The sequence below is a fragment of the Culicoides brevitarsis genome, chromosome 1 (genome assembly GCF_036172545.1).
Source record: "Culicoides brevitarsis isolate CSIRO-B50_1 chromosome 1, AGI_CSIRO_Cbre_v1, whole genome shotgun sequence".
Taxonomy (NCBI): Eukaryota; Metazoa; Arthropoda; class Insecta; order Diptera; family Ceratopogonidae; genus Culicoides; species Culicoides brevitarsis.
In genome coordinates this window covers 16,212,128-16,226,924 of record NC_087085.1, presented here as the reverse complement: position 1 = coordinate 16,226,924, position 14,797 = coordinate 16,212,128, and the positions used below count along the sequence as shown (strand labels likewise).

The following is a 14,797-nucleotide window of genomic DNA, read 5'->3' as shown; positions in this document are numbered from 1 at the left end:
CAGACACTAAAGTAATAAGAGTAATTTTCTTCTTCGGAAAAGTCAACGGTGCGTCAAAAGGAGAATTTTTTTGATATTAAAATCCGGTTGAACCGAAATCGGTTCAAAGGACGAAAAAAGCCACGCCTATTATCATTGAATGAACCAATCAGGGGGGAGATTTCCTGTACAGATTTCGAGACAGGCGCGAAAATTAAACAAAAAGTAAAGATAAAAAGAAAATAAAAGACGAAAGGGTGTAAATATCATTATGTTTAAGCATATTTAAACACAAATAATAATGAAACAACAAATTACAACCAACATTTAACAACATTAAAGACCTTTTAAATGGTATTGTAACCCAATTTTTAACTCGTTTCGCTTTAAATGATTTTTTTAAGTAAGGTACAGAGATTTTTTCTTCATTAGAAGAACGGCGAACCCTTTCAGACTTTTTTATTTTATGGTCATTTTATTGATAATGGGCTTCAACAAATAGGGTTTGAACTCGTCTTACAGCGTTTTTTGCCAAAAAATGATTTTTCAGGATGAAAAATGTGAAAATTTTGGACGAGACGCCCTGTAAATGGCAAAAAACAGCACGGATGCGCATGTTGAATAAATATTATGGTTTCAAGCATCTACCACATAGTCTCTACACATACATTGGGGGAGAAAAAACACTTTCATCTTTTTAAATGAATATTACATTTTGATTGGATGAAAACCAGTTTGGGAGATAATTTTCATCGAGTTTACAACTTCCTTAAAAAGTTTTTCTTTTCATCGTTCAGTCGTTATCCTTTTCGCATTATCATCGGTTTTCGGGCGATATTTACACAGCGAGAGCGAAATTGAGTTTGTCTGTGTCTATTAACGGTTCGGAAATATAGACAGCGAACTGATTAATATTTTATTTAGTCAAGTAATTAAAGTTTATTGCAAAAGTGTCTGGCACAGTGAAAAAAAAATAAAATGGAAGAACTCGCGCAATTCGTTACAAAGTCCTTCGAGTACAACAACAATCGTGTCGTGGATTTACTTAATGTCGCCATTCAAGTAGATAATAACCGGAAATCCTACAAATCCGACGAGGAAAGTATGGATTTTGACAAACGCAGTGAAAGTATCGACGACAAAGAAGACGAAAGTGTCGAAATAAATATTACAGATTTGTCGGACACGAATGAACTACCGCCGACGAGCGATGCTGCCGTCGCTGCGAGCAAAAGTAGCACGGAAAGTGAGCGCGAAGAAAACTCGACATCGCCGTTGCCTTTATTAAAGAAAAATAATGTTAGTGCCACGAACGGTGGCAGCAATAAAAAGTGCGTCACGCGAAATTGGCTAATTTCCGATACAACAAGTGACAAAAGCCAAGCAAGTGATAAAAATCAAAAAGTGTGTGACGAAAATTTAAAACCAAAATTAAATTTGCCAAAAACGCCGGATTCGGCGGAATATCAGTTGAGGCCGAAACCGGTGACGGAGCTGCTGAAGGAGATACGGAAATTTCAGGAACTTTCGCCGCCTCCGTTGTCGACGAGACTTGATAATAATTACGAGAGTCGGTCTCCGTCGCCGGATATTATTGAGGAACAATCAAAAGGTGTGTGTGTTTTTTTTTTGTAAGAGGCCTTATTTTTTGACCCCTATCTCAAGGAGTTGCGGGAATCCTTAAATTTCAGTAAAAAATAAAAAATCGCAACATCAAAAGAAAACTTTTGTAAAAAGTAGAATTAACATAAATTATACTGAAACATGTAGTTTAAATGAGAAAATTTAACCCTTTAACACATTTTTGAAAACTCTGTAAAAATGAATATGAACTCATGAAATTCTTTATGTAGCACATCATTTTAGCACGCTCCTTTGATAAAAAAAATTTTTTTGATATTTTTAAAACAAAAATGTCCAACTGTGGACAAAAACCTTTAGTCTCGAAATTTTCATCATCAGATTTTGAAATTTTTTTGTATTGATTATAAGAAAAATCAAACCAATTTAATATTTTGTTGAAAAAAAATAGTTGTGAAAAATCTTAAGAATAAAAATTCATGGGAAATGTCCAAGGATTCTCTTTTTCATGATTTTTTCAAAAATCAAATGTTTTCGGATTTTTTTAAATGGAAAAAGTTTTTAAAAGAACAAAAATAAATTTCGCCTGATTAAAAATTTTTAGTCTCTGACATTTAATTTTTCGTAAAAAAAAATTTTTGCTTTTTTCGAGATATGACTTCATGCTTTTTAGGACCAAATGAGAAAAAACTTTGAAAAAATATCAGGAATTCTAAGAGTTTTATCAATTTAAAAAATGTCCACCAGTGTGGCCAAAACACGGAAAGGGATTTTTAGTAAATTTATTTCGAATTTGTCGGATAAAATAAAATTTATTTGATTTTTTGAATTTTAAACATGAAAATTTAAATTTCAAATTTGAAACCAAATTTGAATTCAAATTCAAATTTGAAATTCAAATTTAAAAAGTTCAACTGCTTATATCTCGAAAAGTATTCAACTTTTTCAAAATATTTTTTCAAATCCTCAAAGTGCTTGAAATTACCTTTCCAATAATATTTCATTTTCATTTCGCAAATTTGCTGTTTTTTCGCGAATAATTTTTGTATTGAAAGGCAAATACATCGTGATTTCAACAAAAATAATTAAAATTTGTGAATAAAAATCTAAACAAGGATTCTCTTCACTCAAATAAGTTATTTAAATTAAAAATTTTTGACAAGAATAAATTAAAAACTTCAATGAAAAAAAAAAATTAAAATTTAGGCCGCTCCAAATGAAACTCAATAGTTTTGTCCGATCCAATAAAAATCCAATAAAATAAAAAGTTAAATATTTCATCAAAAATTACCTATTTTTGGTGTATTTTCATAATTTTTCAAGAAATTTTCAATAAAAATTTTTTCAATTTTTAGTAATTTTTGTATTCAAAATCGTATTTCGACATAAAATTTTCTTTAAAAAATAATTTTCATGAAAATTATTGAATTTTTTTTTCAAAAAAAAATTGACAGTTATTTTTATGATATTCATTTTTTTCAATTTTAATCAAAATGCTTTTAAATTTTAAATAATATTGATTAACGATCAAAAATTTTTAGAAAATTTGGCATTTTGTAAGAAAAAGAATATTTCAAAATTTTTAAATTTTTTTTTAATTGAAAAAAATTTGAAAAATTTTCTTAAAAAGTTATGAAAATTGGTAGAAAAAAACATATTTGATGAAATTTTTATAAAATTTTTCTCTTCTGTTTGTTTTTTTTTCAGAAAAACTCGAAAAAAGTAGTTCTAAAAATGTAATTTTAAAAGGATCAAGTAAAGATTCAGACGGTGATCAAAAATACGGCGACAAAATCTTTTTAAATAATAATTTGAACAACAAACAACGAAGATCAAGAACGAATTTTACGTTAGAACAATTAAATGAGCTTGAAAGATTGTTCGATGAGACTCACTATCCAGGTAAAAAATATTTTTTCTTAATTTTTTTCACTTTCTTCAATTTTTTTATTCTTCAGATGCTTTTATGCGCGAAGAATTAAGTCATCGTTTGGGATTATCGGAAGCGCGTGTCCAGGTAAGTGTTACTCAGTGTTAATTATTCCCTTCAGAATTCTTCGATCATTCGTTGGTTGAATGTCTCTAAAGTTATGTGACAGCGGTCGTGTCATATTATCGTAAAGCTCCCTCAAATTGCTCATTTGCTTCGGATTTATTTGCATAATTTTCGTGCTAACGATCCAATTGACGATTTCCGAGCACGGTGGTGTCGTAAAACTGCCTCTGTAGTGCGCATAAATGAAATTTGTCGGAATCATTTCTCGCAAATTTATTTTGGCGCCTGGCAAAAATTCGGATTCGCCTTCTTTCTTCACTTTCTTAACCAAATCGAAAAATTTGATATCCGGAGCATCTTCTGCGACGTTAAAGAACACACCAATTACGGCATACCCATCGGAATAGCTCAGTGCATTCGAAAAGTTCTGATATGCCTTGTTGAAAAACACAAAATGCATCTCCATGGCATATTTTTTGCCATTGAGTGCATGCTCGGAGCCATCACAATCGAGAATACCCCAGTGACAATGAACGGAATCGAGGAGAAAGGTGCTGCTTAGCGGTCCTCCATGGAGATACGGTTGTAATTTGTTGTAAAAGAGACGAGCACGTGCCGTTAACGCCACATTTGCTACTTCGACCTTGTGAATGGGCGAGTCAAGACCCTCCAAACGAAGTTGTGACGTAAAAATTCCGTTGTTGAGATGTGGCAAGTCAATGTTAATCGGCGACTGACGATTCAAACCACAATCTGGATACTTGTCGGACCAGTGATGGACACCATAAATGCTATCGGGATCGTATGAGAAGATGATTGGACCATCCTATAAGATAAAAATTAGATTTAAATTCAATTTTCAACAAAAAAAAAGTCACTTACTTCACCACTTGATTCACCGAAAACGGGTGAAATTAGTATAAAAATTGCCAAAATGAACTTTACCATTTGAAAAACTTTGTCTTACTGAAGTGCCGAAAGTCGCAACACTTTTAAATATTATTTTGTGTTTTCTTTTGTTTTATAAAAATATTTTGTCTGGCAGTAAATAAATGCCGTGATAATATTTACTATTACAACTTCCTGAAAATTAAACAATTCTTACTAATAAAAAATCATGTTATCAAATTTAAACTTAAAAAAAGTCCGTAAAAAACCATTTTTATGCATAATGGCACGTAAGTGCGTTAATTTTTTTTTTAATTTAATAATTCTTGCTAAGGTGTCTTAATCTAATTATTTAATTTATTGCCAACTATTTTTGATAAAACTTTCAAGAGAGAAAATTAAAAAAAAAAAAAAATTTTTACATTTTTTTTTAATTTTTTTATTTTTTTTCCTTGCGTTTATTTTTTCTCATTTGAACTACATAAATAATTTTAATTTTTTGATTAAAAAATATTTTAAAATTTCAATTTACATTCAAGTTATATATAGAATAAAAAAAACTTCAATTTTGACTAAAAAAAAATCAAAAAAAAATTTTAAAAAATCATAAAATAAATTAATTTAATGTAAAAAATATCGTTAAAAGCGTTAAAAAAAAAGTCATTTAATTAAATTTATTCATATAATAAAAAAAAATTGTTATCAAAATATCCATAAAACACAAAATAATTACACGTTAGTACTTAAAACAAAAATCAGTATCTCACCACAAAAATTTTCCACGATCAAAAAAGTCAAAATTCTCAAGAGAATGACTTCTAATCGATTTATTTCGCACCCATCCTTCATCCCGATGTTGTTTGTTGGTCAATACTTTGCCAAGAAATAGCATTCACGTCCACTAAAGACATCTATATCCATTAGATGATATTGGCTAAAAGTTGAAATGTCATGTACGAGTAGATTTATTGCCATTTCAATGAAATTTATTATGATAGCAAGCCACACACTTGCTCTCCATTTCTCTATCTGCCTTTCGTGTCTTGATTGAATTAGAGAAAAATAATAAAAATATCGAAAACTTGATTTGGCAACAAGTTCGATTGGAAAACAACATAAAACTGCTTATAACGATGATAAAGATGATGATGATGACGACGAGACCTGGGAGAATAAATTTTGGACATTGACTCTAATTGACTCCCTCTTGCAGAAAAATATCGTAAAAGAAACCATAAATCATTGCGTTTCCCGAAAACGATTCAATTACATGACGCCACTAATCAGTTAATGATTATTAATCGTCTCAAAACTTTTTTTTTTCGATTTTTTACAGGTTTGGTTCCAAAATCGTCGTGCCAAATGCCGAAAACACGAGAATCAGTTACACAAAGGTATGTAAATTTTCTTTTCTTTTTGTAAATTAAATTGAGTGAATTCAATAATAAAAATTGAACATATTTTCATGCCACTTTTACGGCATTTATGTTGAAAATAATTCAAAATATTACCACTTCACCCCTTTTTGAGAGAAAAAAAACATGTTTTTTATCGACTCCCGGAATTTTTCCTTCAAAGACACGAGAAATGAAATAAAAATAAAATCTAATCCCGTTATAAACATCCGTACACACTTGATTCAATTACGCTAAATAAGTTTAGAGTTAATCAAATAAATGGAAATGCTGAAATAATATTAAGAGAGAGCATATATTTGAACATTTATTACGACATTTGTAAATTTTCCGTGTACGAGGGTGGAAAATGTTGCATTTTTCAATCGAGTGACGACGACGCACCGAACAAGGGTGTGATTTTGTGAATAAATAATGCGTTTTTCTCTCGTGATTTGCAATTTTCATGTATCCGGTTACCTTGTTTGTTACCTTTTTCGACGGAATTTCGGCTCGGGATGCTGGAAAATGCAACCAAAAAATTTTTTTTATCATTTTCAAGTCGGACCAGGAACAGGAAAATTTTTAATTTTATTTACCCAGCAAAACTAAATCATGGCAGTAAATAAAATTATTATTATAAGGGGATAAAGTGACAGGATTTATGTTCTTACCAGTTTTTTTATATTTATTTTATTTTTCACTTTATATGTGAGAGCACACTTGATTTGATTATAAACGAAATTACAACATTTTCAATTTGTATCGTGCGGCTTTCTGGATTTTAAAGTTGCCTGTGGATGGTCGATAGTTTAATTCTTGCAAAAATAGACGGAAGGAATGCTCTTCTCTTCGAATAAAATGAATTCTGAGCAATCAAATATGGAAATGTTGAGCAAATAGAGATGCACAAACAAAAATAAAATAGCAAATAACATGACAAACAAAGGAAGAACGTCATAAAAAAATGATGATTTAATTAAGAGATGATTGGTTTCATCAATTTAGAGATTTTAGTTTGTGTTTTTTCTTATTTTTTACTTAAAAGAAAATTTTTGTGTTTAAATTTTTGACACTAGTCAAGAAACATAATTTTATAAAGAAAGATTTTATATATTTAGTGCATCAATTGTCATGCGAACCTGATTTTAAAAAATTAATTTAAAATTTTCATAAATTTAATTTTTTTTTAATTTTCAATTTTTTGACATTACCTCCAAATATTTTTTTGAATTTTTGTCCTATGCCCCAAATCAAAAAAAAATTATTAATTATTGTCAAAAAATTATTTTAAAGTTATTTCATCAAAATAAAATCAATATTAAAAAAATGGTATATTTTTTAAGGAATTTTTTATAAAAAAATTTTTTAAAAAATTTAAATTTTAAGAATTTTTGTATTGAAAACCGTATTTTAACATGAATTTTCTTCTTTCAATTTTTTTTTTTAAAATTATTTTGTATGAAAAAGTATTTTTTTTTATTTTTTTGCCCCCTTTTTAAAATCAAATCTACAATTTTAAATAATATTTTGGATCAAAAAATTTTCGAATTTAATGAAATTTTAAAAATATTTTCCAAAATTTTTTAATACCTAAAAAGGCCTAAATATTGAAAAACAATTTTTGAAAAATCTTTTTTTTTATTCGTATTAAAAATTTTAAAAAAATTTAAAAAGAAAAAATTAATTATTATTTTTATTGTCAAAAAATTTCATTTAAAAAAGTAACAAAATTTTTATTTTTTTCAAAAAAAAAATGAAAATCAAAATTTTTTACTTAAAAATTTGAAAAATTTTTTAATCAAAATCTTGTAAATAGTTTAATTTTTTTTATTTATTTATTTTCATTGAAAAAAATCGAAAATTTTTAACTATTTAATGACTTAAAGTAAAAAAATAGTTGTAATAAACTATAAAATTTTCCTTAAAATCGAAATATTTTTGGCTTAAAAATCAAAAATTTCCTCCTAAAATTGCTAAGAAAACAAACAATAACTGCTTTTCACGTACTTTTTCCCTTAATTATCGCCAAGGATTACTAAATGTTTAATCAATTAATTAACATTAATGAAAATGATTGTCAAGTCGTTGCTAATCCTTTCAAAGTGAACCAGAGGATTTTCTTTCTTTCCTTACACTTGCATGAGAAAGCAATTTATTATGTCATTATTTATATCCTTTTGTTTTTCTCGTGCTTCTTTTTTCCTCGCAAGTAATTAATTAAGTGAAAATTGTTTCGTTTTAATCCTCTCTTGATATCTTTCTTTCGAAACGGGTGCTTTAATAAATATTTAAGCGTTACCCGAAGAAAAATCTGTAATAAAATAACATTTAGTGAGGAGCGATAAACGAGGGGGGTAAACAAGCATAAATTGTTATTTTATTACAATGATCTTGTTGTAAAAGTTTTTTTTTATCTCCGTCTTGTAATCGGCAGCGATAAATGTTTATTAACACATCTTTCACGTTTATTTGAACGGGTGGCAGGCATATTAGGTGAATACCGTTAATTAATTAAAGATTAACTTTGTTTTCATTCAATTTTCCGTCTGAATCGCAATTTTTTGAGTCTGTCATTCGCTTGTGTATTCGTAATTGTTTATGCAAATTTGATAAATAAAACAATTTGAGCAATAATCAATGTTTTAAATGTTCACATTTGTCAAGCAGCATGTCGTCACATACGTACAAGAGCGCTTTTGTGGAAAACTTTTGACCAGAAATGCCGATTTTTCACGTCGAAATGAACGAGGGTGCTCACTTTAGCGTGCTTGTTGTTCGTTTAACGTCATTAAATAAATTTTACATACAAATAAAACAATTTAATCAACGACGTGGATGTTGAATCATGCATGAGTGTCGTTCGTCTGGATGGAACTGCGCTAACAACATGACAACAGGAACGTGATTTGTTTTGATGAATTGGAATTCGGGTGTCAGCTAGTCGTTTTACCTTCCAAAATGCGCGTTCCAGCTCATTTCCTCCCAGTGAACGCTATAAAAAAGGGAGAAATTTCATTCCTAAAAGATTGTTTAATGGTCCTCTTGGGATTTTTTCGCATTACTCCAAATTTGATTTGATTATATTTAATATAGGTCGAGTCGTACATACCTAAAAATTACTTTTTTATTGCGCTCAGAAATTAATCACTCAATTTTTTTTAAGCAAAAAACGCTTGGACTTGAATAAATCGTTCGTCATAAATAATGAAATAACCCCAATTTTTTTGCTTTTTTTTTCGCAGGTATCGTCATGTCGAGCAACAACAGTAGCAGTCCGCCAGTTACAACGCTCGAGCCATGCAGGATTGCACCGTACGTTAATGTTCCATCCATGCGCGGCGCCAATTCCAGCTCAACAACATCATCGACACCATATTCGGCTGCCTCCGTTTTTCCGCACTTTGATCCTGCGCTCTTGTCGGCAGCACATCAGGTTGGTTGTTTGATTAACGATCCATGTTGTTTTTTGCTAATGTTGTCGTTTTTTGTGTTTTTTTTTAGTATGCTGCAGCGTTGACAGTGTCGTCAAGTGGTCTTCTCTTACCTCAGTATCCGTTAGGCCTTGCCGCTTTCACGGCAGCGCAATGCAAGAACTCGAGCATCGCTGATCTGCGGATGAAAGCGAAAAAAATGTATTCGGGACAGACATGAGAAACGCTAAATACGACAAATTAAGACTGGACACAAGAGGTTTATGCTTTGCAATCGTAGTTTACTTTCGTCGTGCGTCGTTCTTTGAACATCAGAGATTTGGAATTTGGCAATTTTTGTTCTTTGACACTCCTGAAGGCTTAACGGGAATCATTACTTGATTATTTTTCTTCACTCCAATGTCAAAAATGAAATTTTTTGAAATATTTTTTGAATTTTTCTTAATATTTTGGTAAGTTTATAAACGATTTTTCAAATAATCTTTTGTGGACTTTAATTTTTTTCTTCATTTTTATAGGTTTTGTTGCTGATTTTTTTTATTTCTAATGATTTTATCAATGAGAAGGAATTTACGAAGCTGAAAATATAAAAAGCAGAAAAATTATTTAATTAAAATTAAATTATTTAAATAAAAAAATATTATCCAAATAATTGAACGATGGCTTACGAAAGAAACTAAACCTTTATGTGGCCTTTTTGTAAATTGTAATTAGTTAAAATATTTTTTTTCTGTTTGAAATAAATTTTGTCAGTTTTGAAAACGTATTTTTTTTTTAATTTTCTCATCAATGCCAAAACATTTACAAACCGTTTTTTAAAAAAATATTCAAATAGAATCGATTTTTCTATTTTTATGGAATTTTTTGAACAATTTTCATCAAAGTACCGAATTTACTTGAATTAAATCGAAATTCAATGAAATTTTTCTAACATTTTTACATGCAACGTAATTTTTCTAATCTAAAATTTGTTAATTTTTCAAGTTTGGTCAATTAAATTCTAGTAAATTATCAACATTCAAAATTAATTTTCAATTTTCATCAGCCTCCTTCTTCTGCAAGTCTTCAAAATATTCCGTACGAGCGACTCGATGATGGATTGGCATTTCTCCTTGCATCTCTAAAACTGTTACACCTTTCAAAGATGGAAATTTTTCGAACAATTGAAAGACATCCTTCCTCTCACAACGTATCGAAAGTTCTAAATACTAAAAATAAATTGAAATAATTTTAAAAAATTAAAAAAAAAATAATAATAATTTTTACCCAAAGTTTTAAGGGAACCATTAACAAGCCCTGAATCACATCAACATTTGCAAAAATTTCTAAATCAAGCTCTTTTTCTGTATGTAAATCTTCTTCCTCATATGGATCCATTTCGTCTTCTGATCTCCAATCCGTAATTGTCAGCGTCTTCAAATATTTTAACTGATGAATGAGAAATCCGCTAAGCTCAAAGTCAAATTCTCGTCCGATGCCGAAAACTAATTTCTTCAAATTGGGACATTTGTCACAAAAAGTCTTGAGCGAATTTTGTGAAAGGCCTTTATGATACATTTCTAGCTCAAGTTCCTTCAGATTTGGCAAGTGAGTCATGACTTTGAAATATTTGTAATCCTCGCAATTAATTTTTATGTCAGTTACATCTGAATTTGTTCTCATAGTAAATTTCGTCAAACTTTTAGAAGCTCCAGTTTTCTTGAGTACTTGATGAATCATCTTCCAAAAGTGACAAAAATCGAATTCAAAATTCTCGATACGAAGTTTATTCAAAAAAGGAAAAGATTTGAGTAAAGTTCGAACGCACTTCAAGCAGGCTTCGGAAACTGAATTGAAGTTGAGGGCAAGTGAAGTTACGTCATTATAAGTTAAAACATCGTGAGTTTTCAGGAAACACGACACATTTCCACAAGAAGCACAGTCACAATGAAATTTTCGGCGCAACTGTAGACCAAATTTTTTCAAGTTCGGCATGTTTTTGAGCCATTTCATGTCAAACTTGGTGTCTCTTTTGATCTCAACATTCACCGAATGGACATTCGATTGATTGATGCACTGCGGAAGTGGTTGGATGAACTCGTCTTTCAAAGTAACATGAATTTGGTAGGATACAATTCCCGTTTGACGTTCCAAAAACTTCTTATTCACGTCATCGTGACGCAATTTGAGCCGTTTCAAGGTCAAATCAGGAATTTTATAAATCGATTTCATGAAATTTTCGCCGAAAAAAGTATCGATTCGTTTGTCTTTGATTCCAGTGATCTTGCTGGGACACGTTTTGACCAAATAAATCCCTGGCTTTTTCATTAAATTCTTAAAACTAACGTTAATTTCTTCGACGTTTGGAAATTCGGAATAATCTCCTTCGTATTTTTTGACTTTCCGTGAGCCAAGTATGGTGACGCGTTTCACACTTGGCCAAACTAGTTGCCAACGACGCATGTTGCACAGCAAAAAATTGTCGTCCAGTTTCAAGTCCTCAACTTTGTCGAAAGTTTTGATCATCAGTTCGGTTGTTTTGCGATCCATTCGTTCAAAAGGTAAGTTTTCAATGTATTTGACGGTTTTGCCTAATTTTGCGAAAAATTCCGGGATGAAAGTGAATGTAGTTGTATGGCCAATGAAACGTTCGAAATTCATTCCGGAATTCATGTAAAGTTGAACAAATGCTTGATTTGCAGTAACTGGCCAACAAGAAACATCCAGAATCCAATATTTGTTGTATTTCTCGCAACTATTGATCAAATTGAGGAAAAGTTTGTTCAGCAAGCGACACTTTTTCAACGATAAGGCATCAAGAAAGTCCAAAATTTGGTATTTTAGCTGTGAAATTGGGAAATATTTTAGTAAGTTCGGTTGAAATTTTGAAAAAAAGTCTTACCACTGCTGGTAAATCGTTGAAAAAAGTGTTTTGATGTTTGAATTTTTCGATCAAAAGAGTCTTTTTGTTTGATTTTTCCATTTTTCTGCAGTTTTTGATGAATTTTCGAAGGTTTTTCTTGATATTTTATGATTTTTTCTTGCAAGCGTCTAAAATGGCGTCGATCATGCAGATGGCGCTGTTTTAGTTCCCGTAACGGCCACTACGAATGCAGATGGCGCTATTTTATCACTTTCATTCGTCTCATTTTCATCCGAGAAACCCAGTGCACACGCGATAGATTTCTGTCAAAACATTGAAAATTTACGAAAATTGAAAAGAAAAAAAAAGGATATTTTTCAGAGGATTCCGCGACTTTTTATACAAAATTCATAGCTTGCAATGCGGAGACTGTGCACCGGTTTATTCCTTCTACTATGGATAGCTTTAACAAGTGCTCGAAAGCACCATTTGGAGATCAGGGTAAGAATTTTCAGACAACAAAGAATTTTCCGAGATTTCATGTTTTCCCTTTTTTGGCTGCAGGATGATATGCGACAATACATTCCACTGAGCAGTTTTGGCTTTTATGCTGGCGGAGTTCTCGATGTTAGATTGTCAGACTTTCGCACCGAACCAGATCTTGATACAAAAATGGTGACCACTGTGAGTCAAATTTTTCAAAAAATTTTCTTCCATATAATTTTTAAAATTTTCGTTTCGTAGTTTGGATTTTCTCTGGACAAAACAGCGAGTGACGCGATGAATCCTTATCTGGACACGCATCAAGATCACTGCATCCTCAAGGAACCAGCTGCCTCGCAAAATCACGGTCCAATCGTCTTGTTTTCGATGAATATGACACGTAACGAGTTGAAAGTGGAAGCTTCCGCTGACTGGCCAAATGTTCGTATCAAGTCGGATAACAAGGAAATTGAGCCGATTCATGTTGCGGGAACAGAATCCAGCGGAATTAAATATGAACCGATCCCAATGGTGGCCAGACCTGATGGACCTTTTGTGTATTACAGTTTCAACGTAAGAATTTACAATTTTTTAAAATATTTTTTTTTTTAATTTTAATTTTTTTTTTTGTAGTTCACAATGTATGTCGACAACAAATTGCAAGAAGGTTTATACAACTTGTACTTTCACAACTGCCCGAATTACGTGACAGCTGGCAATATCGCATCGTTCAATCTCGATTTGGAAGAAAGTAACTTTGGAAATTACTTGTCGGCTGGAGAAATGCCATTGCCAGCCCTTTATTTCATCATGTCGTTCCTGTTTTTCTTGAGTGCGCTCTTTTGGTTGTTTATTTTGCGTCGTACCAAGCATCCCGTATTCAAAATTCACTATTTAATGGCAGTCCTTGTATTTTTGAAGGCATTATCGCTCATGTTTCATGCCATCAATTTCCATTTTATTCAAATTAAGGGAGAACATGTTGAAACGTGGGCCGTTTTATATTACATTACACATTTGTAAGTCAAAATTTCATGTTTTTAAATAAGTTTTTAACAATTTTTGACATTTTTTAGGATCAAAGGTGCTGTTTTGTTCGTCACCATCATCCTAATTGGCACCGGTTGGACATTTATTAAACACATTTTGGCAGATAAGGACAAAAAATTGTTCATGATTGTTATTCCATTACAAGTAATTTCATCTTTTCTTCTAAAAATCAATTAAAATTTTAAAATTTAAAATTTTAGGTCCTCGCCAACGTCGCAGAGATCATAATTGCTGAAAGTGAAGAAGGAGACAAAGAACATAGTACATGGCGTGACATTTTTATTCTCGTAGATTTACTTTGTTGCGGTTGCATCTTATTCCCCGTGGTTTGGTCCATCAGACATTTACAGGATGCATCGGCAACGGATGGCAAAGCAGCAATAAATCTCCGAAAACTCAAGTTATTCCGACAATTTTACATAATGATCGTCTGTTATATTTATTTCACGCGTATCATCATTTACCTCTTAAAAGTAAGTAATTTTTTTATCACCTTATCGGCAATAATTGATAAAATTTTACGTTTTTTTTAGATAACCGTAGCATTCCAATATGCATGGCTCGATGAATTTTTCCGAGAAATGGCCACTTTTATATTTTTCGTGTTGACGGGTTACAAATTCCGACCTGTTTCGCAGCATCCCTACTTTACGATGGGCGACACAGATGACGATGAATCCGAAGTCGAGATGTAAGAAAATAATTTTTCATTAAAAAAATTGAATTTTCAATAAATTTTTGTTTGTAGCCTCACGCAATCCGGCATCACAGAAGGCTTGAGCAAAGTAACAAACAGAACGCAGCAAACGTCGACAATTGTGGAGCACAATGAGGACGAGCGGGAAAACTTAATTAGCAAACGAGAGTCTAGTCATGAGTATGATTAAGCTAAATTAATGCAAAGAAGACAACGAACTGCGCCGAACCTCTTGTGATTTTTTTCAAAAAAACTAAATGATGAAGCAACCAACCCAATGTAGACATAATATTTAGATGATTATTTGCAAAGATTGTAGCTTTAGTCAATGCCTATCCTCCCAATTTTCTAGTTTGTAAGCTGGTATTTGAAAAATAAAGAACAATTAACAAAAGTTTGGGATTTTTTATGGTCTTGAATCCAAAAATTTCATAAAATCATTAGTTTTAGGTG

At 31.1% G+C, this 14,797-nt stretch overlaps 2 protein-coding genes across 2 annotated transcripts; both read left to right on the top strand.

Annotated features, from left to right (window-relative positions):
• Nucleotides 1-957: 957 nt before the first annotated feature.
• LOC134837345 (short stature homeobox protein 2-like) lies at nt 958-9,492 on the top strand. The gene is made up of 6 exons (XM_063852716.1): nt 958-1,591; nt 3,268-3,462; nt 3,519-3,577; nt 5,781-5,838; nt 9,084-9,274; nt 9,343-9,492. The coding sequence occupies exons 1-6, from the start codon at nt 958-960 to the stop codon at nt 9,490-9,492; spliced, it is 1,287 nt and encodes a 428-aa protein (XP_063708786.1).
• Nucleotides 9,493-12,444: 2,952 nt separating this feature from the next.
• LOC134829479 (protein GPR107) lies at nt 12,445-14,733 on the top strand. Its single transcript, XM_063842561.1, has 8 exons — nt 12,445-12,615; nt 12,679-12,798; nt 12,859-13,170; nt 13,231-13,616; nt 13,674-13,791; nt 13,848-14,120; nt 14,181-14,338; nt 14,396-14,733. The coding sequence occupies exons 1-8, from the start codon at nt 12,535-12,537 to the stop codon at nt 14,532-14,534; spliced, it is 1,587 nt and encodes a 528-aa protein (XP_063698631.1). The 5' UTR covers nt 12,445-12,534; the 3' UTR covers nt 14,535-14,733.
• Nucleotides 14,734-14,797: the final 64 nt, after the last annotated feature.